At 36.5% G+C, this 25,566-nt stretch overlaps 1 protein-coding gene across 4 annotated transcripts in view; it reads right to left on the minus strand.

Annotated features, from left to right (window-relative positions):
* Positions 1-25,566, minus strand: part of GPHN (gephyrin) — a 642,872-nt gene that overhangs the window by 49,567 nt on the left and 567,739 nt on the right. For all 4 annotated transcript variants that reach the window (XM_040641766.1, XM_040641767.1, XM_040641768.1 and 1 more), the window contains 4 exons: positions 22,987-23,106; positions 21,413-21,471; positions 20,242-20,395; positions 2,804-2,925 (listed from right to left, as the gene is read on the minus strand). In XM_040641766.1, the coding sequence (XP_040497700.1) occupies positions 2,804-2,925; positions 20,242-20,395; positions 21,413-21,471; positions 22,987-23,106 (455 nt within the window). The remainder of the gene's footprint in view (positions 1-2,803; positions 2,926-20,241; positions 20,396-21,412; positions 21,472-22,986; positions 23,107-25,566) is intronic.

Genomic DNA, 25,566 nt, shown 5'->3' on the forward strand with positions numbered 1-25,566 from the left:
CTAACTTGTATAATGCTGGGCAAATTCATTTAACATCCCTGGGTTTCAAAATTTATCTTAAAAAAAAAAAAAAACTACTAGGAACCCCAAGAGTATTGTGTTCCATGTGCTGTGAGAAACTATGTCTTACGGAATATATTTTAATATACACAAAATATTTATAAGTGAATGCTTTTAAAATACAGTTGTTAACTCTCAGGTATTTGAAGTACCCTTCCCATAATATTCACTGTACTCTCTTTTTAAATAAAATGTACAATAAGCAAAGGCAAAATTTAGCCCAATTTAATCCAAATACATTACAGAGTCTTAATTTTCAATTTTAACATTTATCATTAAAATTATGGTTGGCGATAAGAATAAGAGCTGAGAAGCAGAATCACAGAATTTAAAAACCAGACACCACCCTTTTTTTAAATACAAGAGTAGAGCTCTTACTCCCTATTCTTATCTGTCACAGCTGAGCAGGGGTTCTGGGCTTACTGACAGTCTTGAGCTATTTCTCTCCCTGCTTTACACAAAGTGTAGTTTCTCCCATGACTCTCTTGTTTCCCTGGAGAGCTTCACAGAGAGGCTTCTGTATAACATTTGCTTTCATTAGCAAAAGGCTACATAGGAAGGAGAAGAATGAAGAGGGAGGCAACCTTCACAGAGTATCAACAGGCAGCAGATTAAATGTACCTTGTTTTCTTTGCTAAACTCCCAGCATTGATTTCCATTAGAACAGTTATAAATTCTTTCCACCCACATTCCATCTCTGCATTCTAACCATTTACTCTGGGCCTCTTCGATATAGCACTCTAAGACTAAGAAAGTCTAGATTTGCATTGTTGTATTTTTAAAAAATTGTTCTCAGTTTTATGGAAGATATTTCCATCTGAGAAAAGGCTATACACTAGAGATTTGCATATTCTCAGAATTGCCTACATCTTGCTTATCATTTTATTGTTCTTTATATGCTGTTTTCAAGGTATATTTTGGAGTTATATGTAATATCAATATTAATTATTAGTCAATGTCAACTACAAATCAACAGACAATTAAATATTAGCATATCAACATAAGAGGCTTTCAATGATGTACTGGCAGCATATATAGTGTATCAAGTAAGCATTTTTTTATACAAAAGTATAGAAAGAGGAGGAGTGGACAAAATTATAGTCCAGAACAGCTTAAGGTAAGATGGAAAACAAACAAACAAAGAATACGTTTCTTTTACCTTATAATATTCCTTAGAGCTCATTAATGCACTTGAAGGCAGGGCCAGAGCCAGTTGTGGGTGAGAAACAAATCCTAAATGATCTGGTAAGTTGTTCTCTAGAGTTTCAGAACCTGTTCTGTGCTTTTGGAACTCTTGGGCTCCTCTTATCTCCTTTGGGAAGTTATCTTTTGTCCTTTTTAAAGGTGTATCCACATCAGGATAACTTTTAGGTTTATGTGAAAGGACAGGTTATTGGTCAGGCCCAAATTCAAATAATACTCTCCCCCCTTTCTCTCCAGTGGGTTCTTTCTACTCCCTTCCAAGGGTTAGGGAGCCTGGGTCGGGGAGATACTAAGTAGCCTGTGACACTATCTTCACCAGCATGGGTTCTAAGTTTGCTGGCTACTTAGGTATGGGCTTCTCTAGAACTAAGCATCCAGGTAAATACAAATAGTGAAGGTTTTAAAAACAATGACATCTGAAGGTATGTCTAACAGCTTCTATTCCAATATTCTCAGAGAAAGAAAAAAACAAGGAGGAAAGAATAGAACTTTAAAAAGAGAAAGGACATAAAAGCTACTCCCTTTCATGTTATTGGTAGGATGCTGTGTCCAAGGTTTGGATTATGTTGTATCCAAGTTAAGCTTAAGCTGGGGTATAGGTGTCAGAGCATATCTTGTGAAATGGTAAGGCAGAGCCTCTTCAAAAGCACATTTGCTGGGAAATTCCTACCTTGTCCCGGGGAAGAAGGATCCAGGCATAATGAGCTTACTCAGTTACAAGGTGGTGATAAAGGAAAGGGGCGATTACGGGCGACAGTTACATCACACTACCTGCCACTCAGATTTGTCTCCCAGCTCTGTCTCCACCAGGCTGATGTTTGAGTATTATTAAAAGCAGGCATGCCTCTTGTGAATTGGAAATCCTGGTGAGAGAGGGCTGAGTAGTAGTGTCACATGGTAGTGGGATGCTCAGAAAGAGCAGACTTGCTCTTGATCACATGTGAAAATCTGTTGAAGTTCATAGAAATCCTCGAGGAATTTAGCAAAGGGCTGAGTTAATTTAGAATATGGGGTAATATGCTCTTAGAGATGGGCAATTCTAGTCAAGGTGCCTCCATTTGTACTTACAAGTGGGTGAAGCCTAGAGAAACTTGGGTTACATAAGATACAAAAAAATTAATATAAAAGTCCTAGAAAACAATTGTACCTAAACTGCGAAGGAGCAGTTAGTGTGAATTTTAACATTCTTTATCTTCTTACTCATATCTTTCCTGCCTTTCTTGAAACAAGTGAGTGTGAATAGGAATAATACCATCACCATTAATTCCATTAGAATAAAACTAATGCTATCAAAAAAGTTCCTTGGAAACTTAACATACCCATAGGAGAGCAAAAATATTTCTTCTGTTGTAATAGACATTCCAGGACAATGTCTATCCCAAAAGGACACAAACATGTGCATAATTCTTTGGCTTCTGAAGAATGAGATTAGTGAAAATTACGGTATTAAATTTGTTTCTTTAGCAACAATCCCACCTAGTTAGTACTCCCAAAATTCAAATGTGTACAATAACAACTTTAAATAAAATCCAATACTTACTTGTCTCCCACAATTCCCAAGTTGATTGTGGGGTAACCATGTTCCTGAATTGTTGCTAAGAGGGTTGAACGATTGCTGTCTCGAATCTTTCCCGGTAAGAGGTCATCTTCGGGATTTAGCAGCTACAAAGCCAAAAAAAAACCATCACAGATTATTCTCTTAGGATAATGCTGCCTATGGTTAATGGAAAAGAAATAGATCTAGTAAGCAGAGTTTACCTTATCTAACACCTACTACAGTATCTGGCACATAGAAGATATATATATGCCCAAGGGATCTCTGAATAAATATTGGGAGTATAGGAGATAGAAAAAAACATCCTTCCAGAATTAAAAAGCATGCAGAAATTTAAATGGTGACTGAAGAGCAGACCAAACATCACACCTGCCTTGGCTACAGTTTGACAGTAGCGCTCTGTAGACACTGGCCTTCCCAGTGGTTGCTCACCAGGGTAAACTAAATAAAATAACTTCCTTTTTCCCTTCCAGTACTATTTTCCAGTTCGTCTTTCACTGAGAACATCTGAGGTAGAGACTGTGTGACATGATATTCTCAATTATGAAGAGAATGATTGTTAATATTTTGTTTCAAGCTTTTTGATCTCTTTTCTGAAGTGCAATCAACAGTACCAAAGAAGTTAAACTTATTTGAAGGAGAGGGAGACAAGTGTGTTGTCTCTTTATTAGCAAATTTAAACAAGTAATACTTAATAGACATATGCACAATTATTCCATGATTCTGAATTGAGTCACTCTTTAGAGATTTAATATCTACCATTATAAGTCTATGAAAAAAATTATTAGAAGCTTATTCTATGTTAGGATGCACCAGTGAGGCAGTGTGGTATAGTAGGAAGAGCTTGGGATTCAGACAAGATTCAAATTCAAGTTACCCAAACACGTCATGCCTAATGTTCTCGATTATAACATATAGTAATAATAACTACCTTGAAAAGCAGTTGTTAGGATTGACTGAGGTAATAAACACTCAGTTACTATGGGTAAATATATAATAAATATGATTCTTTTCCTAAAGAGCATGTATTTCACCCCTATTGTTCTCATGTTTTACTTCTAGATGCTAGTACAGATAGAATTAGTCTATAGTGTAAATACAGATTTAGGTTAGGTTATAAAATACTTAGGAGCAGAGGTCTTTTTTTTTTTTTAAGGTTTTATTTATTTATTTGACAGAGAGAGACAATGAGAGAGGGAACACAAGCAGGGAGAGTGGGAGAGGGAGAAGCAGGCTCCTCACTGAGCAGGGAGCCCGATGCAGGGCTTGATCCCAGGACCCTGGGATCATGACCTGAGCCGAAGGCAGACGCTTAATGACTGAGCCACCCAGGTGCCCCAAGAGTTCGGGTCTTTAACACATGGAGACATACCTACATCTTAATTTATACATCAATTTCAAGATGGACTTTGATTTCAGAAATATAAAATGAAAAATAGTACGTCTTGGAAGTGAGGAAATCAGGAATATTATCTTGCGAGGTTGAAGGCAAACCTGCATATTTCAGATACTTAGGCTGTTAATATGACCAATACTAAGGGCTTCATATCTCAGTTCTCCCAAACAATAACCTCTAGCCCCTTCAATCTTCGTTCTGACTTGGTGGTGATACCATGTGGCAGGACCTTTGGCTTTACATAGGAAAAGTAGTAGCTTTGCAACTGTCCCCTTAAAAAGCTAGAGAAAAACTCTGGTCATCTTATTCAGTGTCACCTGGGAGTCTTCCCTGCAAATACTGCATTAATTTAACTTAATCAGACGCCATGTGACATCGCAACCCACTTTCATCCTTAGTCACTGACAGAGTTTAGAAAATTGCTACTGCAATGCTAATATAGATTAATTTTCTGATCTTAATTAACACACAGTTATTGAAGTCATTATAATTTTATAAAGGCAAAGGCTTATAGCTCTTAACTCCATTAATTAGACAAGTTGCTTCAGAAAGAAAACTGTGTGGTTATGTAATTTTTTTTTCACAGTCGGGTACTGACCACCAATGAAAGAGTCCCTGTTATTAGTGTTTTCTTTGCCGTCTACATTCCTTTCTGTTATTTTGCTGCAAATAGTTCTAGATATAACAGAACAATCAAAGATCACTGGAGAACTAGTTATTTATCTGTAAAATCAACATAATGAAATAAAGCTGGTTAAATGAGAGTATGGGATTTACATTAAGTATTTCAAAGAAAACAAACAACTGAATGGGAATATAAGTCTGAATAAAGAATAAATTTACAATATTCCCTTTTAAAACTTAATCTTATTTTACGGTATCCTATACTTCTGGTCATTTTTGGAATGATGCCTGAAACTTGTCACAGTTAAAATACAAAAGAAAGAAAAGTACAAAGTAAAAAAACACATAACCCATTATCTCCATACCTTGTTACTTTCCTGTCTACCATATGTTAAATTTCAATTTCTTGTTTCTGTTCTTATCAATGTGCCACTGTCTTTCCAGCTTTCACACATTAAACCTTTGATTCTTTTTATTTTCCTTTGTAGTCCATTATCTTCCCAAAGATTACAATTCTTTTTTTTTTTTTTTTTTTTAAAGATTTTATTTATTTATGTGACAGAGAGACAGCCAGCGAGAGAGGGAACACAGCAGGGGGAGTGGGAGAGGAAGTAGCAGGCTCCCAGGAGGAGCCCGATGTGGGACTCGATCCCGGTACGCCGGGATCACGCCCTGAGCCGAAGGCAGACGCTTTAACGACTGCGCTACCCAGGCGCCCCATCCAAAGATTACAATTCTTAATAAGATCCTAATATATCTCCTCCTTGACCCTATGTTTTCAGTCATGCTCTTACCAAGCCCCTGCCACCTCCATTTCAGACATTCAATATGTCTGAATGTTTTCAAATCCTTATAATTGGCTAAATGCCTACAAAGTCTTTCCTTCTGAGAAATAATATAGAAACATCAATTTGCAAAACTGTACTATGATTTGCATAACAGATAACCTGTACCAAACCATGACATGTAACTCAAACAACTATCTGAAGTCAAATTGTTTTAACAAAACTTCTTTAGACTTATATGCTCCAAGACCATGGACAAATTGAGATCATGACAAATCCACATAGACTCATATGCTCCAAAGATAAGACTGTTTCAGCAACTCACCTATTTTACAAATCTGATCAGTCTCTGCCAAGACCTTACTTACTAACTTCTACCTTAAAACCACCCCCCAGTTCTCATGACGAACCTCAGTTCTCAAACGCCTATAACTGTCCTTCTATAATTTCCTCCTTTTGGGACACTACCAGGACTGTGCCACAGTGATATTCTCCCTTGCTCAGAAATGTTAATAGACACTGTTTTGTATGATCAACAGGTTTCCCTGGTGGCCGTTGTATTAAGACTTTCATAGTTGTGTAGGTCCCACCAAGACTTAGGCAAGACCCCTTTCTACCAGTCTTCTCATATTGGTTACACTGCACTTCACGGAGGTCTCTTGAGTCTCTTTGCTCTGGACATTCTTTGTCTATGATGCTAAGTCCAGCACTTGCTTAAGGTCTAATCCTTTTTTGTTGAGCTTCCAAAGCTAGTTGATATTAATTTTGTTTGTTTTAAGAATAAGGTTCCGAGGACTTTTTGGTTATCTGATCCAATGTGTATAAATTTTTGTTTTCCTTGTGGAGGTGCTAAAGCAGTGATTTGATACTAATCATCTTATTTGTCAGCAAAAAATGATGTAGTTTCTTTGGCTACATTGTTGTATGTCTGTAAGAACTTTTCTTTATGTTTGAGAAACTGGCTTTGAAACAGATCTCTTCTCTACCCCTTCCCACTGATTTTTAGGGTCAGCTGTTAGGGATTCAACCTTAGTGCTAAGGACTTTAGATATAATACATAAGCAATATTTTCCCTTTGACTGACTGTAGCTAATGAATTCGTGGGTTCATCTAATAATAAACTTGTGCTACCTCCTGGTGTAACTCTGGCTTGTTTTATTTTTCTTGCATTTATCTTTCTAAAAAGTATAAATTCAGGGTGCCTGGGTGGCTGGATCAGATCTTAATCTCACGGTTGTGAGTTTGAACCCCATGCTGGGCTCTACACTAAAATAAGTAAGCAAGTAAGTAAATAGCACATATTCATCCAGAACAATCTGGAATTCCAGTGGTCATTTTGGAGTACATATGACATAACAACATTTATTCACTTAGAAGCATGTTGAGGGGCGCCTGGGTGGCACAGCGGTTAAGCGCCTGCCTACGGCTCAGGGCGTGATCCCGGCGTTCTGGGATCGAGCCCCACATCAGGCTCCCCCGCTGTGAGCCTGCTTCTTCCTCTCCCACTCCCCCTGCTTGTGTTCCCTCTCTCGCTGGCTATCTCTGTTAAATAAATAAATAAAATCTTAAAAAAAAAAAAAAAGAAACATTCTCTAAAAAAAAAAAAAAGCATGTTGAGAACAAAGGGGAATACAATTATGAATATTCAATGCAGATTAGCATTTTTATTGTTATGCCAAGCTTCAAAATGAAGTTAAATAAAAATGTAAAAAATTAAAAATTTTTTTATTCAACCCTCATGAGGAGGTTCTCTGTCTCCTTTCTAAAAGAGAAATCACTTAGTTTATTTTAAGAAACATCCTTTTTGTTTCTGTTCTTCAGGGACTTAATCCTATGGTCTTGATTGAATTACCAAAGGTCCTAAGATTGGTTATAATGACTCACTTTCCCTTTCTTATGTTTTGCATGTTATGCAAACTTATGTTTCTTATGATTGTCTGCATCTAAGACATTTTCACTCTTTGCAAAGGGAAGATAATTAGATTTTTTTTTTAAAGATTTTTTATTTATTTAACAGAGATAGCCAGTGAGAGAGGGAACACAAGCAGGGGGAGTGTGAGAGGAAGAAGCAGGCTCCCAATGGAGGAGCCCAATGTCGGACTCGATCCCAGAATGCCGGGATCACGCCCTGAGCCGAAGGCAGACGCCTAACGACTGTGCTACCCAGGCGTCCCGATAATTAGACTTTTATAGTGGTAACTCTTTCCATATCCCTTGCAAGCAGCTCCCTTAAACTTTCCTACTTTTCTTTCTCCCTCTTCTAGAAAACTCAATTCACTAATTGATCAAAAACTGATTCTAGTCATTATGGACACACCTTAGAAATACTCAGATTAAAAAAAAAAAAAACTCAGTCCATATACACAGATCTAACACAAAGAGGTGAGAAAAGTCAGATTATATGCTCTAATGGAGCATGTTCTTACTCTGAATAGCTTTTGATTAAACTCTGGGGAAAAAAAGTTTTAATTGAGAGTTAAATTAATTGTCTTGGCTACTGGGTTATAAGAAAGAAAAAGAACATTCAGACCTTTCAAACATAATTTAAGAATTTGGTTTATAAATACAGAGGTTTACAAATTGTACTTGAAAAAAGTCCACATTCTATTATGATGACTTTTTGTTCAAATTAGACTGATTTGATAATCTTGGTTTAAAAATTGTCCTGACTTTAATAGCACCTAAGAAATTATACTAGAACAATATTCTAGTATAATTTTAATCTTCTAAATTTCCTTTCCTAATTTTGCTACAAGATAGCAAAATTTATGTTCATCTAAATCTGAGAACGATGATATGCAATGTTCCTGTGAAAAGAGGCTGATGAAGTCCAAGACATGCTACCCCAAAATATGGCAACTGTTATACTGAATGTTTCAAGCTGAAGGAATTTGAGAAATGGCATGTGTAGGAAGGACTTTCTGACCTTCCCCTGAAGCAGGTCATAAAACCCTCATGTGAGAGGTGCCCTCCCTATGCCTGGAGGAAAGGAGCATTCTTATCTCTGAAGATGAAGGGACTCGAGGAATCTGAATGAACAAGTCTTGCTGTTTCCCTCAGTTTACTACACTTTCCTCCTATTATCTTTTTTCAAGACTTTCCACTCATCAAACCTAATATAAAAAGGCTCACGTTTAACATTTCTTCAGGTCTTCATTTTCTTACGAAGGCTCTTATGTCACATAAAACTTATATTAAATAAATGTGTATGACTTTTCTCTTGCTAATCTGTCTTTTGTTATAGGGGTAACAAAATTCAGAACTTGAGACATTAAAAGGGTTGAGGAAAAATATATTTTTCCTCCCCTACAAGGTGAATCCTTTTTTTTTTTTTTTTAAGATTTATTTATTTATTTTAGAGAGAGCACAAGCATGAGCAGGGGGATGGGGAGAAGGAAAGTGAGAGAGAGAATCCAAGCAGACTCCCCCACTGGCACAGAGCCCAACGTGGAGTTCAATCTCACAACCCTGAGATCACGACCTGAGCCAAAATCAAGAGTCAGACGCTTACCAACTGAGCCACCCAGGTGCCCCAGTAAATACATCAATAAAGTAAAATTGTTTTAACACCAGCTCATTCAGAACTGTAATTATAGATTCACAGAAAGTTATACAAATAGTACAGAGAAGTGCCCTGCACCCTTCACCCGGTTTCCCCAATGGTTGCATTTTATATAACTATGGAGTAATATTAAAACCAGGAAACTGACATTGGTATAAGGTATATGTATACTTCTTTGCCACCTTACCACATATGTAGATTTGTGTAACCTGACACTTCAAATCAAGACACAGAACTACTCATCACCTCAAAGATACATCCCTTATGCTATCCCTTTATTGTCACATTCTCCCTCCTCTCTCCCTAACCTACGGGAACCACTAATACATTTTCCATCTTTATAATTTTGTCATTTCAGGAATGTTATATAAATGGAACCATAAAATGTGTAACCTTTTAAGATTGTTTTTTTCCCCACTCAGCACAAAACCATTGAGATCCATCCAGGTTGCTGCATGTAGCAACATTCATGTCTTTCTACTGCTGTTTCCAATTTTGGGTACTACAAATAAAGTAGACTACTTATGTTTAATGTAATTGTTGATATATTAGGGCTTACATCTGCCATTTTATATTTTGTTTTCTGTTTGTTCTTTTTTGTTGTTTCTTTTTTCCTCCCCCCCCCCTTTTTTTTTTGCCTTCTCTGGATTACTTGAATATTTTTTAGAATTCCACCTGTATTATTATTATTTTTAAAGATTTATTCATTCATTTATTTTAGGGAGAGAAAGCGCACATGTGCAGGTGCATGAGTGATGGGGGGAGGGGCAGAGGTACACAGGGAATACTAAATCAGGCTCCTTGCTGAGTGTGAGCCTGACAAAGCTTGATACCAGGATCCTGAGATCAGGACCTGAGCCAAAGTCAAGAGCCACCTGTTTAACTGAGCCACTCAGGCGCCCCTCACCTGTATTATTTTTTTGTGTATTTCTTTTGTAGATTTTTTTTAGTAGTTGCAAATAAATATGGATGTTCATCACAGCATTGTCTATTTCAATGGTGAAAAATGGTAAACAAATCATATATCTAATAATAGGGAATTGACTAAATTAATTATGAGACACACATATAATAGAATTGTTTCACAGCCATCGATGCATTATAAACATGTATCACTGTCATTGCAAGATATTTGTGATATGCTATTTAAGTAAAAAAACAAACAAACAAAAAAACTCCAGATAATAAAATAGTATTTATAGCACTGTCTCATTTTTACAAATAAATATATATTTATATAAGCGTAGAAATAAGTCTGAATGACTATACATCAATATATTAGCAATGGTTTCTTTTCCTTTTTGCATTATACTAGAATGTAAGCTTCATGAGGATGGGGACCATTGTGTTTTTTTGTTAAGTACTGTATATCTGGCAACTAAAATAGTACTTGGCACATGGTAGGGACTCAACATATACTAAGTAAATGAGTCAATGTTTGCTTGTATTTTCTATTTTTCCTATAAGTAAACTGTCACTATGATCCAATCTCTTTATGTTAAATAGTGTATATGCAAAAAACTGAAAGCAGTGTCTCAAAGAAATATTTGTACATCCCTGATCATAGCAGCATTATTCACAATAGCCAAAAGGTGGAAGCAACCCAAATGCCCATGATGGCTGAATGGATAAACAAAATGTGGTGTGTGTGTGTGTGTGTGTGTGTGTGTATAATGAAATACCATTCAGCTTTAAAAAGGAAGGAAATTCTGACACATGCTATAACATAGTGGAACCTTGAAGACATTTTGCTAAGTGAAATAAGAGACACAAAAAGGCAAAATCTGTGTGACTCCATTTATATGAGGTACTTAGAGTAATAAAATTCATAGAGATATAAAGTAGAATGATAGTTGCCAGGATCTGGAGGGAGGAGGAAATGGGGAACTATTGTCTAATGAGTACAGAATGTCAGTTCTACAAGATGAAAACAGTTCTGAAGATTGTCTGCACAACAATATGAATGTACTTAATATTACTGAACTGTACACTTAAAATGGTTAAGATTATAAATTTTATGATATGTGTATTTTACCACAATTAAAAATGAAAAAAAAAATGTCACTGATGGCCTTGGTAGCGAATTTCAGAGAATAGTGATGCTTTCAATAGAAGACGCAAGTCAGGAAGGAAGTATTCCACTCCTTATGGTAGGAAGGGAAAGATGGTGAGTGAGATTAGGTAACGGTGGAACATTAACTAGAAATAGCCAAAGAAAGTTAAAAATGAAGGCTTGAATTTACAAAAGAGGTCAGGATTAGGGCTATAGATATGGGAAATTATCTGCATATAGTCAACATGAGAGGAAAAACTGTAAGGGAGAATTTAGAGAGTGGAAGATATAGTAGGGGACACAATCTTGGGGAGAGAATACTCCAATTAGTGAATGGGAGAAAGATAAGAAATAATAGCAGTAGCAGTCATGGCATCAAACAGAACAGAGTCACAGGATATAAGAAAAGAGGCAGTTTCAAAGTGGTGAGTGAGGAATGTCACTGATGTTAAATGGTATAGCAGGTTAGGGAGAATAAATATCAGAGTAGGATTTGGAGATTAGGAGTTAATACTGTACTTGGGAAAGCAGTTTCTCAGCTAATGGGGCACTAATCAGATTTGGGAGTTTCAAAAGAAAGTGCAGAGTGAAGAAGGAAAGGCAATGAATGCAGATCTCTCTTTCAACAACTCTAGTAGTCTGTAGGAAGAAAAGAGTAGAGTAGATCAAGGAGGCAACAGTGTGTTTAATTATAGGTTTTCTTATGCTAGTGGTAATCTCTGTATATTTGGACGTAGAAGGGGGATGAGCCACTAGAGAGAAAACAATCAAAGACACACACACACAAATAATTTAGAAACCAAAGAATAATCTAAGAACAATCTACTTGGACCTTTAAATTCATTCTTTCTCACATTCTTCTTAGAAAGAACTACCATTTTCTTTTAGACTGGAAGAAAGGAAGATAGCTAAAGGAATGGGGAAAATTTTGTGTTAAAGAGATGAGGGAGCCCTCATCTAGTTCAGTATCACAAATACTTCTTAGCTTCATTTTTTTCCCTAAAGGTGTTGAAGTTATCTGCCAAAAGTGAGAGAGAACGGCTGTTACTGAGGTTTAAAGAGGATATAGAAATGCAACTGGTTTCCGTGCATTGATTTTTTATCCTGCCACGCTGCTGAATTCCTGTATGAGTTCTAGCAATTTTGGGGGTGGAGTCTTTTGGGTTTTCCACATAAAATATCATGTTATCTGCAAAGAGTGAGAGTTTCACTTCTTTGCCAATTTGAATGCCTTTTATTTCTTTTTGTTGTCTGATTGTTGAGGCTAGGACTTCTGGTACTATGTTGAACAACAGTAGTGAGATTGGGCATCCCTGTCATGTTCCTGATCTTAGGGAAAAAACTCTCAGTTGCATTACTGTACACTAACAATGAGATAGAAGAAAGAAATTAAGGAATCAATCCCATTTACAATTGCACCAAAAACCATAAGATACCTAGGAATAAACCTAACCAAAGAGGTAAAGGATCTGTTCTCTAAAAATTACAGAACACTTATGAAAGAAATTTGAGGAAGACACAAAGAAATGGAAAAACATTCCATGCTCATGGATTGGAAGAATAAGTATTGTTAAAATGTCTATGCTACTCAGAGCAACACATTCAATGCAATCCCTATCAAAATACCATTGACATTTTTCACAGAGCAGAACAAATAATCCTAAAATTTGTATGGAGCCAGAAAAGACCCTGAATAGCCACATTGAAAAAGAAAACCAAAGTTAGTGGCATCACAATGCCGGATTTCAAGATATGTTACAAAGCTATAATCATCAAGACAGTATGGTACTGGCACAAAAACAGACCCACAGATCAGTGGAACAGAATAGAGAACCCAGAAATGCACCCTCAACTCTATGGTCAACTAATCTTCGACAAAGCAGGAAAGAATATCCAAAGGAAAAAGGGCAGTCTCTTCAACAAACGGTGCTGGGAAAATTGGACAGCCACATGTAGAAGAATGAAACGCGACCATTTTCTTACACCATACACAAAAATAGACTCAAAATGGATAAAAGACCTAAATGTGAGACAGGAATCCATCAAAATCCAAGAAGAGAACACAGGCAGCAACCTCTTTGACCTCAGCCACAGGAACTTCTTGCTAGACATATCTCCAAAGGCAAGGGAAACAAAAGCAAAAATGAACTATTGGGACTTCATCAGGATAAAAGCTTTTGCACAGCAAAGGAAACAGTCAACAAAACTAAAAGGCAACCTACAGAATGGGAGAAGATATTTGCAAAGTACATATCAGATAAAAGGCTAGTATCCAAGATCTATAAAGAGCTTAAAAACTCAACACCCAAAACACAAAAAATCCAGTCAAAAGAAATGAGAAGACATGAACAGACATTTCTCCAGAGTTGACATACAAATGGCCAACAGACACATGAAAAAATGCTCAACATCATTCAGCATCAGGGAAATTCAAATCAAAACCACAATGAGATACCACCTCACACCAGTCAGAAGAGCTGAAATTAACAAGTCAGGAAACAACAAATGTTGGCGAGAATGCACAGAAAGGGGAACCCTCTGACACTGTTGATGGGAATACAAACCGGTACAGCCACTATGGAAAACAGTATGGAGGTTCCTGAAAAAGTTAAAAATAGAGCTACACTAAGACCCAGCAACTGCACTACTGGGTATTTACCCCAAAGGTACAAATGTAGTGATCTGAAGGGGCACCTGCACCTCAACGTTTATAGCAGCAAGGTCCACAATAGCCAAAGTGTGGAAAGAGCTGAGATGTCCACTGACAGATGAATGGATAAAGATGTGATACACACACACACACACACACACACACACACACACACACACACACACTGGAATATTACTCAGCCATCAGAAAGGATGAATACTTATTTACATTGATGTGGATGGAAGTGGAGGGTATTATGCCGAGCAAAATAAGTCAATCAGAGAAAGACAATTATCACATGGCTTCACTCATATGTGGAGTATAAGAAACAGTGCAGAAGATCATAGGAGAAGGGAGAGAAAATAGAATGGAAAGAAATCAGAGAGGGAGACAAACCAAGACAGACTCTTAACTATAGGAAACAAACTGAGGGTTGCTAGAGGGAAGGTAGGTGGGGGAATGAGGAATTGGGTGACGGGCATTAAGAAGGGCACATGATGTGATGAGCACTGGGTATTATTCACAACCCATGAATTATTGAACTCTACATCTGAATCTAATGACATACTGTATGTTGGCTAATTGAATTTAAATAAAAAATAATTAAAAAATAAATTAAAAAATGAGACAGAAAAAAAAATAAAGAGGATATAGAATGTATGAATGAAATATCCACAGAAGGCATGTGCTAGGATATCAACAAGACAGTGACATCAGAATTACTGAGCAACTTTAAGTACCAGGTTGACATTCAATGGCAGAAATTTGTTGTGGGCCACGTAATCACAGTTCTCTGATTTTTTCAGTAATGTTTGTCTGCTTGGGAGTAAAAACAGAAAAGGAGAGGATAGAGTCAATCAGTTTAGTTATTAGCATAGTAAGCAAAGGAACAGATTAAAGGAATGAGGCTATCTGAAGTATTATTGAGAGCAACATTAAAGTGGTAAATCATGGTCTTTAATATGGACAAGAAGTACAGTAAGCTAGAAGAAAGCAATGAAAGTAAAAACTATCTAAACTGACAGGTTTCAGGGGCTGCCACTGAAAAGCTGGAGAAATGAAATGTAAGGACTCTCCTCTGGGACGCATTGTGGCTCAGTGGGGAAAAAAGTCATTACAGCCAGAAGACTTAGTAGAGAAATGAGGCTCCATTGTTTACACAAAATAGATGACGCTGGGAAAATTGCTTTGTTTTTGAGCTTCAATTTTCTCTTACTTAAAATGAAGGATAACTATACTACCCTCATAGTGTTGCTTTAATCATAAAGCACATAGTGGTACTGGTCACAGTAGACACTCAACTTTCTGTTCCTTCTCTTATTAGTGAGGTTAAATATTATAGTTTTGTAAGAGCAGCTGCTTGTGGAAGGCCCCAAAGAGTATTATATGGAGATTCTAGAGACACCTTATATATATGAAGTTCAAACTTATTTGTACAGGCCTCCCTCTGTTTTTGACAGTGGCCAAGAAAATGATAGAAGATGGAATAAAATAAGCCAACACATAGTGGAGATGAATAGATTTAATTCTGCATGTATGTGTTCATGTGTGGATGTGATAGGGAGTGAGTAAGAGGGAGAGAGAGGATAATAAATGAATAAATATGAGTTTTGGAATATGACTGAAAGTGAAACAGTCCCCTCAAAACTAGAAGACCCAGCACCTACCAAAGAAATAATTATTGCTTGGACTTTGAGTAACTAGATAGCAAGCATACAATCTTGACTCCCTGAACTAATGGCAGCTGGCTGACTGATGTCCAGTTTAAAGACCTTTAGGACACCATCTAGAAGTTTCAAGGATTGGGAAAGAGATGATATGATCAAGAGTCAAAATTAGAAAATAAAACTCGGAAATATAAAACAAAACAAAAGAAAACTACTGGGAAATATAAACATTGGTTTATATAGATAGCTACCTCCTAAGTGTAAAACTTGTATCTCCTATCTTCTATTTATATTCATTTCCTAGGTGACTTTATCTAGTCTCATGATTTAAAATACTGTGTATTTGCTGTGTATACGCCGATAACTTCCAAATGCATATCTTTAGCTCTAATCTTTCTCCTAAGCTCCAGACAGTATGTTCAACTGCCTACTCAATATTTCTACTAGGATTTCTAATAAGTAGCTCAAACTTAACGTGTCCAAAACAGAAGCCTGATTTCTCCTGCCTAATCTTTCTCACCTGAGTATGTGATAACTATCCTTAGAATTGATCAGGTCAAAACCTTGGAGTTCATCTTAACTCCTCACTTTCTTTTATATTCTACTTTGAATTCACTAGCAAAACCTGTTGACTTTACCTTCAGAATATATCCCGGATCTGATTATTTCTCACCATCTCCACTGCTACCACTCTGGTTCATATCTCTTGCTGGATATTACATATCTTTCTAACCAGTCTCCCTGCTTTTTCCCTTTTCTCTCCTATATGCAACACCATATTGAAGCCAGAGAAAACATTAAAAAATTTAAGACATGTTATGTTTCCCTTCCTCAAAACTATTTAGAATAAAATGGTTTTGTTTCTGTTATCTCCCCAACCTCACCTCCTTTTACCTTGCTCCTTCCCCTCTATACTTCAGCCACAATCATGATGAGCATACACCCTACCTCAGGGCTTTTCTGTCTCTGTTGTTCCCTCTGCTTGGAACTCAGTCCCCCTCACATAGCACCACCCTCGATACCTTCAGATTTCCACTCTAATTTTGCCTCATCAGTGAGGCCTGACTGCCCTATATAAAATAGAAGACTCTATTAGTCAGGTCTGGGAAGGAAAACCAAATCCTCTAGGTCTTTCATATGAAGGGGAATGGAAGAAAAAAGGATTTAATACAGGGAATTGCTTGCAGGTGTGTTGGGAGGGTTGGAGAAACAAAAGGAGAAAGGTGTGTCTCCAAAGATCAGTAACTACAGAAAGTCACCACTGTCCCTAGGGCTGCTGGGAGAAAGTGATGTTACTGAGAATTGAGGAGCTTATACTTCTGCTAACTTCTTTCCAACTTCTAATATTGTGTTAATGCATTCCCAGTGACAGAACCTAACAGGACCACAGCCAGAAAGAGAGCCCAGAAAATTGGGTTTTCAGCCTTCCAGCCTTATTGTTTGGGGAGAGTATGAAAGGGCTGATGTTAAGGTAGGTTTCAACAGTAATATATGGCATATACCTCTTCTACTACTAGTCTTTATGATCTCATCCTTTATTTTTCTTCATACTACTTACCGCTATTTGTTTGTTCATTGACTATCTCCCCTCCCCTGCCTCCATCAGAATATAAATTCTGTAACAACAGGGAATTTGTTTGTCTTGTTTGCTGCTACATCCTGAGCAGTCAGAACAGTGCCTGGCATCAGTATGGTAGCATACTAAATGGGGAGGGGTGGTGGAAATGGTTTGCCCCAGTGGAGCATATTTTATCACTGACTTTGCTTAGAATTGCCAGTGCATGGTGATGATAAAAAGCAGAATAACTTGTAGTCAGTTTTATTATTATTTCCTTATTTCCTACAGGCAATGCACCCTCTTATGTGAGGGTAAAGAGTTAACAAAACCCTTTCCCGTCTCTAAGGACAAATTTAAGCTTGGGTTAACTTTCTAGCTCTGTTCCCCTGGAAATTTGATAAAGATGAAGTGTCATCTCACTACTAGGCAGCATTTCTTATGGCAAAAATAATCTCTGATTGGTAACTTGCATATGGACTAGAAGGAACTATAAATGAACTATAGATACCTAGTGGGAAGCCTCAGCTTTGGGCTTTTGTGAATGCTGTAACACTTGTATCTGGACATTTCCCTCATAGGGACTCTGGAAGCTGCCTAAGACTGTTATAAGAAATATTGATTCTTTTGTAGGACAGGCTTCTAAGTTGGTAGTTCCCATACTCTCCTAGTATAATTCTTGTTCCCTTGCACCTGAATGTCACTTGAAGAAAAAAGAGAATAGCTCTTGAATGGCTGTGTAGATGATTAAGAGGACTTGTTCCACTGAAGATGAAAGTCTGATGCAGCCCTGCTGGACACTGAGTTTCCTGTTCAAAATCCTTCTAAATAAACTGGCTCATGATACAGTGTATTCATATCTTGTAAGTCTGATTTTAGTTAACATAATCCCTGATGGGCATTCCAGCATGTAATAGATGCTTAACAAATATTTATCGAACAAATGCATGAAGTTGGAAATGTATGCCATACTTATGTAATTACTGAATGGTATTACCTAAATGTTAACATACACAGTTTGTTGGAACCAACAAATGTCTACATTGACTGTTCTGTACTAGTTACAGTTCACAACTGTACCTCCCCAATTTTGAAATAATTCCCTCATCCCAAACAAACACATATAGTCACAAATATTGGGCAGGTTCTAACTACAGTATACACAGACATCTTGTTTGGCATTCTTGGGGTTGCCTCAGGCTCCTACTATTCTGCTTACTAACATACCACACTGGATTCAAAAGTGGACATATTGTGAAGCCATTCATATCAGGGGAAATCAGTTAGTACTTAAAGGGATCTTGTGCTGTGACTGACTAAATAATAGACTTGCCACATTAACAGACAAGTGTAATTTCTTTTGGCCTCTCTGAAAATAAATAATTTTTTCCCATTATTTTCTGTCTGTCTAAGATCTCAAGCCTTCAAAAGAGATACTATACTTTATTCATTTCTTTTATCCCCAGTTTCCAGTATAATGCCTGGCACAGAGGTACCCAATAAACATTTGTTGAACTAAACTATATAATCAGAGAGAGTCATAATAACAGCTAATCTTGGATGGAAATAGGGAAGGAATGATGAGCTATATGGAACCAGAGATTATGGATTTAGAAACATTATTTTAGATTGTTTTAGATTTAGAAATATTATTTCCTTGGAAAACCATGATAAATACAGTAGGCCACAGAAAATAGCATCTATCAAAGCCTCTGCAAGGATAATCAAGCCTATGGAGGCAGGGAACTAGGACTACAAATTCTTCCTTAGATTCCATGATGTAAGTATCATCTCTAGTCTTACCCCATCACTTTTCTTTACCACTAGCAAACAGTTTTAATACAGAATGTATGAGAGCTTTAAAAAATTACTACCAATGTACTGTGGAGGATAAGTGAGACTATAGTTCAGCCCTACAAAAACATTAGGAAGAATACAAGAAATATAGCTTAAACAAAGTTGCCTAATAACTAGTTATTTATGAATTTGCTCATTCTCTTTAGCTTTCCCAAACCCCATGAACTCACTTAGATGCACAAAGCATATAAATAAATTACAAATAAGAATAGTTCATTAAGTCAACCAGTTTATCAGAAATTTCTGATGCTAAGCATAGTGTCAGTTGGTCCTAGGGATATTAAAATCTTCACTATGTAGATCAATTGAAAAGAATGTTTTGGGTCAATTAATAGTTTTAGGAAATGACCAGTGCATCTAAATTTGGGTCTAGAATCCTGATTCATCTCTCCATTAGCAAAACAAATATTCTATTCTTTTCTTTTGCCCTTTCTAAAGGAGCTATAAGGGTAGTGGAGAGACCTTTGAAAATGTTCATTTCCAAGACTTTAAGAAATTAAAAATAATGATAACAAATAAATGGCTTATTTTCAGAATAAAATTAGAGATTAAAAGAGAGAGAAAAAAAGAAATCCTGTTAATCTTTTTAAAAATAGTAAGGTCTGAAGGTCTAAAAAAATCCCTGTAGTTTCTGATTCTGCTTTTAGGCTTTGAATTACCAGCAGATCCATTTTTCAATATTCCCAGTTTGGTTAGAACGTCTGACTTTTTGTATAACCTAAGCAAAACATGGAAAAGGAAATTTTTCAAAGTTTTCAGAGAAAGATTGACTAAATCCCCATCCTAAATCAGGGCTGAAATGACATTTGACATATTGAGAAGCATGCCACTAAAGATGCTATCTTGGGAGAAAAAGAGAAAAGATTATCAAATTCTTCCTGGTGATGAAGGATCACATGGAACTTCCAGCAAGATGAAGGCTAACCATTGTGTCCCAATTCATTGATTTATTTCCCACACAGAGCTGGCCCATCATCTTAGCAGCAGGGTAGGTAGAATTCATTGTCCTAACAGACTGAGCACTAAATTTGCATAGTTGAACATCTATAGCTAGCAGTCAACATTCTTTGTTTATATGTACTGGGTGTATGGAAAGGTCATTGGTTATAATGTACTTGAACTATCCTGAGGCCAATTTATTATTTCTCTGTTACAGGTATGTGGTAAAATCTATAATCCACATTCTATTTACAACACAGAACAGAGATCAAAAAGACTTTTATCTGAAAGTCCAATTACCTCCCCCCTCCACCCTTTCCCCCCTTTCTTCTTACCTCATTCCCTGTTGACATGACTGCAACAACTGGAAACTTATTAACTTCAACCTCTGTGACACCTACAGTTGCCAGAAGACCAATTTCTGAGGGGCCCATATGGGTTCCTTTGGCCAAAACGCATTCCCCTCTTTTAATGTCATGGCCGATGGGTCTGAAAGTCAAAGCAGAACCATAAGCAGTATGATTAAGAATAATATTTTCTCAACTGACTTTAGTGTCAAAGAAGGAGGACACTCAAGAGGAGAAAAAAGTCAAGAGATGAGGCAGGAACGGAATAATAAAATAAGAAGCTTCTAAAAACTAGAAATAGGATTTCCATTATTGCTAAGGAATATGTTACTTCACATTTGCAAACTATTTTACAAATTGCTTTGTACTAAATTACAGTTAAAAAATACCAACTGCAAACTTTCTTTGATATAAGGCAAGAATTTATATGAAAATATCTAGTGGCCTTAATGATAAGAGGTCCATAGCATATTAGCTTTGAGATGAGGAAAATAACACTAATGAGGTTACAAAACAGGAATAATTTCTATTCGGACAACTTAGGCTGGCCCAGGTCTATGGCCACAGAAGTCTGCTCAGCTTGGCTTCTTGCCACAGGGATATGGGAATTGTAGCTTTGTTATAAGGACATTTGAGCAAATTAGTATTGATGGGATCAGGGCAAACATATTCCAATGTAAGAAAAATAATTTAAAGTATATGCACTATTTACGGTAAGACAGTAGTCTCATCTTTGTATATAAAGAATAGCAGATTATTCTATTATTATTGGTAGTCAGTAGAGGAGGGGCTATCAGCTAATTGCAATAAAAACTCAACTCTGGTATTATCTGTGTTGGTATCAAATTCTGGATTATCTGGGGTGGGGTTGGATAATTCTGGATTATCTGGAAGCAGGATTAATTTAAGTAGGCTCATGACTTTACTTCCTTTTCATGTTGCTTTTGACTATTTCATTTGCCTTTACTATGTTTATGAAAAAGAAGGCAGAGTAGACATGAGATGTAGAATTAAGAAAATTCATTTTGCTACTTGTTGAAAGTCCTGAACACTAATGGCTAAATGACCGAGCTGTGGATTTATAATAGCCATGCTCTCCTGAGTTCATGATAATGTAGAAACAAAAGGTGGCTATACATTCTATACCTTATGAATTTACCTGATATCTTGGCCTGGTCGAGCTTGTACCAGAATTCGTACTTCAAGTTCCTCAGTGCCCTATAATAAGAGCACATCATGTAATTTTGAACAGAATAATCTAACAGAATTTCTGATCAATACAATTTAGCTACTCAGATGCTTTTATGATCAGGTATGTCTAGAATATATACAAATATAGAGAAACAGAACCATTGCTACACATTGTGAACATGATAAATTTCTACCACAGGTTCCTGAAAAACTAGGTTTGATGCCAATACATTTATTTATAAATAAATAAAACTTTTTCATAATTTTCATGCCTTTGAAAATTGTACCAATTCAAATACTGGATCTTACATTGTAAGTAGCATTCTCAAGGGGAAACACAAGATGTATCTATGTGGCTACCCTAATAGATACATCGAATGTGGATGGAGATAACTTGTCTTTTCTATTCCCACGAATCATGCCAAGTTTCCCAAATATCTGCAGAAATTTCAGTGAAGGACTTACAGTTTTCCTGGTAGTAGATTTCTGTAAATTAATGGTGATCATTAATTTTACATTTATGGGCTGTGAAAAATACTGTGACACTGGAACTGTGTCTTGTCATCTGGCAGAGTCTGTGGATGCATGTGTTCTGGATTTCAATGCTCTGCTGGTTTCCCTGATGCCAATAAATCTGTTGGACAGTTTTAACAGCGGGCAGTGTTGATCTGTATGCCAGGAGTTGAATTTTATAAACCTTACATGTGGGAAAGTGATTAAAAAGAAAATCCCAGATCAAGAAAAGTGGCTGTCTCTCAGCATGCCCAAATTTTACTATATAGCCAGCCCAGAAGAATATTATTTATTTTAGCCCCAGCATTCAAGATATAAAATACCTTAAACTACTTCAAAAAACGAGTTAAGATAGCCAATCATTAAAATGTCAGTTGAAACTATTCTTTTATTAGTGGCTGATCCTCTGGTTCCAATAATTGCCATTAGTTTCGGTGAGATAAAAGGTCTGTTTAGACGAAGAAAATTCCCAGGATCCTTTATTGTAGGCTATGGAGGGGGCACCGACATAAATTTAATTTTTCCAGGCTATCATTTGATGGCAAAGATTTTTCTGAATTATAGAAAACCAGAGTTGAAAGGTTATTTGGTTCAAACACTTGGCTTAGTGTAATATTCAAGAACTTTCCCAAGCATTCTTTGTTAAATTCTTCTTCACATATTATCAGAAGCTAGTCTTGAACAAATTTCTGTTATAAGGTATGTCAACAGTTAACCTCTCTGCTGTTCTACTTGAGGTAATTTCCTTCCTTGTTTGCATGTGAAATTTCATGGCTCATGTGGTTCAAATTCTGTTGTAATTACGGTAATGATCATAAAAACATCTCCTGTAACAAAAGATTTTCAAATATAAGGCAATTCCTACTTACTGGAGACCCATACACTACAATGTAAGATCCCAACATTACCAAACAAACAAATAAAAAAACCAAAACCCCAACTGGATTAATCTTATAAACATTGCAGAAAATGGGCATGGTTTATAACACTGCCATAGGAACAGAGCAGTGAGACCTGGTGATGACGTACATCATCGGATTCCCTGATTAGTTCGGTATCTTCTACTTGTACTACTGCATCAGCACCGCAGGGGATTGGAGCACCTGTTGTAACCCGCATGACTTGTCCTGGCATTACTGTCTGGGTCGGCTGAAAATACAAACATGTATGAAAGAATTGATTTAGTTTGCTGTTGCAAAGGAAAAGTCTGCAGGAGATGTAATATTTTTAGGAACAAACCATAAAAGGAAAATCTTGTACTTTTATTCCTTTTGGTCCAATGTAATAAAAACCACCCACAAACAGGTTCATTTACACCAAAGAGGCTTTAACTTGATTTAAGGTAATGACCATTAGACAGATGTCTTTCTTGGTGCCCTGTTCTCCTTTTGAAGAACTGTCACTTAACAACTGTCACTATTGTGTCTCACTCAAATAATGTGAATTTTCTTAATACCTATATGTAAAGTGATCTGAGTGTCTCTAAGGAAAAAAATGCCATGCAACGTGATTTTATGAAAGACAATTATGAAAAACTAGCATGTTGGTCATTTACTTAAGTTTTGATGTTTAAGAAATGTAGTACTTTATTAACTAAACTTTTTGATTTATTAAAGGCAAGTCAGAAAAATCATTCTAATTATTTCACTTGAAAATCTTTCTAAAACATATTAGTTCACCTTTCAATAATAAAAGTCGAGAAATGTAATTAAGTAATTGAAAAATGATTCCAGTGTCTGTAATAATTTGTGTTTAACATTATATCCAAGATTTTCGTTATCTGAGCTCTCATACAGATGGTACATGAGACTGACCCCAGGACCTGCCCTGAAAACTTCTTTCAGCATAGAGAAAAGCATATTTCTGTAAGATCCATTTGATAGGTTTGATTTGGCCTCATAGGCCAATGATTTAGGTCAGAGTTGGGAAAAGAAATGCTTCAAATTTCCCCTAAAAGAGAATTCTGAGATAATATTAATTTCCTGATAAAAAAAGAGAACTTTCCAAAGATATCTTCTTCTTAAGTATTTAAAATCTTAGGTCACAACAATGTAATATACTTAACATTACTGAACTGTACACTTAAAAATGGTTACAATGGTACATTTTATGTTATATATTCTCTGCTACATCAAAACATTTTTAGGGAATGGTTAAGGAAAAATACCCCTCTACTAGATGTACAAAGCAAAACAGGAAATTTATTTATTAGAAGAGCCTTAAAAATCTTTTTTCAATAATATTATTACTGGAAACAATACCACCAATAGCCCAAACTATCAAACTCTTCAATTTATACTAGGTACAGTGTTGAGTGCATTATTACATTCTAGAATAAAAGCCCTACAAAGACAGGGATTTGTTTTATTTTTTGTTTGCCTCTCCAGATCATATCTTCATTTTCTATCCTGTGCTGTGGCCCAGAAGGCTGACCTCTATGGACTATTTCATCCAGGCTCACATCACTCTGGCTTCTGATTAGGTTCAGTCAATGGGAGTGGTCAAGAAGAGATTAGAGGGTAAGAGAAAGGGAAAAGTAGGGTTTTTATTTCGCTTGCTCTTTCCCTGCTGGGCTGCAGTTTGGTGATGGCTATATCATCTTTATTACTGAGGGCCACAGCTCCTATTGGGTGGCTCTATCTCATAGCTATGAATCTCCCCAGGTCCAGGTACCACTCTTTCCCTTTGCCGCTTTAGACCTAGATGTGGTTGGTAATGGAGTATCACTGTTAGCACCCGGCTATTTAACATTCCTTTGTTGGTTTCCCTTAACTCTATTTCTTGGGTACAGTCACTTTAATCACCCCTTCTCCAGAAATATTTGTTGCTTTATCATACCAAAGCCTAGAACGTGTCTAGCACAAAGTTGGTGGTGAATAAATATTTCTGGAATGAATGAATGAACATGTATGGTCTCAGTAGCTAACAACTACATAAAGTATTCCATCCTTCTTGGCTTAAAACTCCAGTGTTCTCCCTGCTTTTCTCCCATAGCTATTGGCAAAAGAGATTCTTGGGATCAGCTCTGGCACTGAGCTATGTATCTTATATTTCCTTATTCTGCTATTTGAATAAAAGACATTCCAGGCTTTTGGAATGGTTACATTTTTATGTAATTTTTTTTTTTACAAATTGGATTCTTTTCCTTTTTTTTTTTTTAAAGATTTTATTTATTTATTTGATAGAGAGATAGAGAGAGCCAGAGATTACAAGTGGAGGGAATGGCAGAGGCAGAGGGAGAAGCAGGCTCCCCACTGAGCAGGGAGCCCGATGGAGGGCTCAATCCCAGGACCCTGGATCATGACCTAAGCCGAAGGCAAATGCTTAACCAACTGAGCCACCCAGGCACCCCTATTTTTATGTAATTTTCTACCAAGATGCTGCATGGGATTTCATATGAAAAGTTTAGGGTCCAATGCATTAAAATTAAAAAAAAAATTTCAACCTAGATTTTACTCATTTTCTGGGACATCTCTTAATCTACTATACATGGCCATTTTACAGTGCAGTGATTTTTGATGAAAAACATTAGTTTTGATATATGTATTTTTTAGTAGAGGTTCTAATGCTAAAACTATCTTCAGAGCCTATGGAACAAAGATATTTAAT

The sequence above is a fragment of the Ursus maritimus genome, unplaced genomic scaffold (genome assembly GCF_017311325.1).
Source record: "Ursus maritimus isolate PB19 unplaced genomic scaffold, ASM1731132v1 scaffold_25, whole genome shotgun sequence".
Lineage (NCBI taxonomy): Eukaryota > Metazoa > Chordata > Mammalia > Carnivora > Ursidae > Ursus > Ursus maritimus.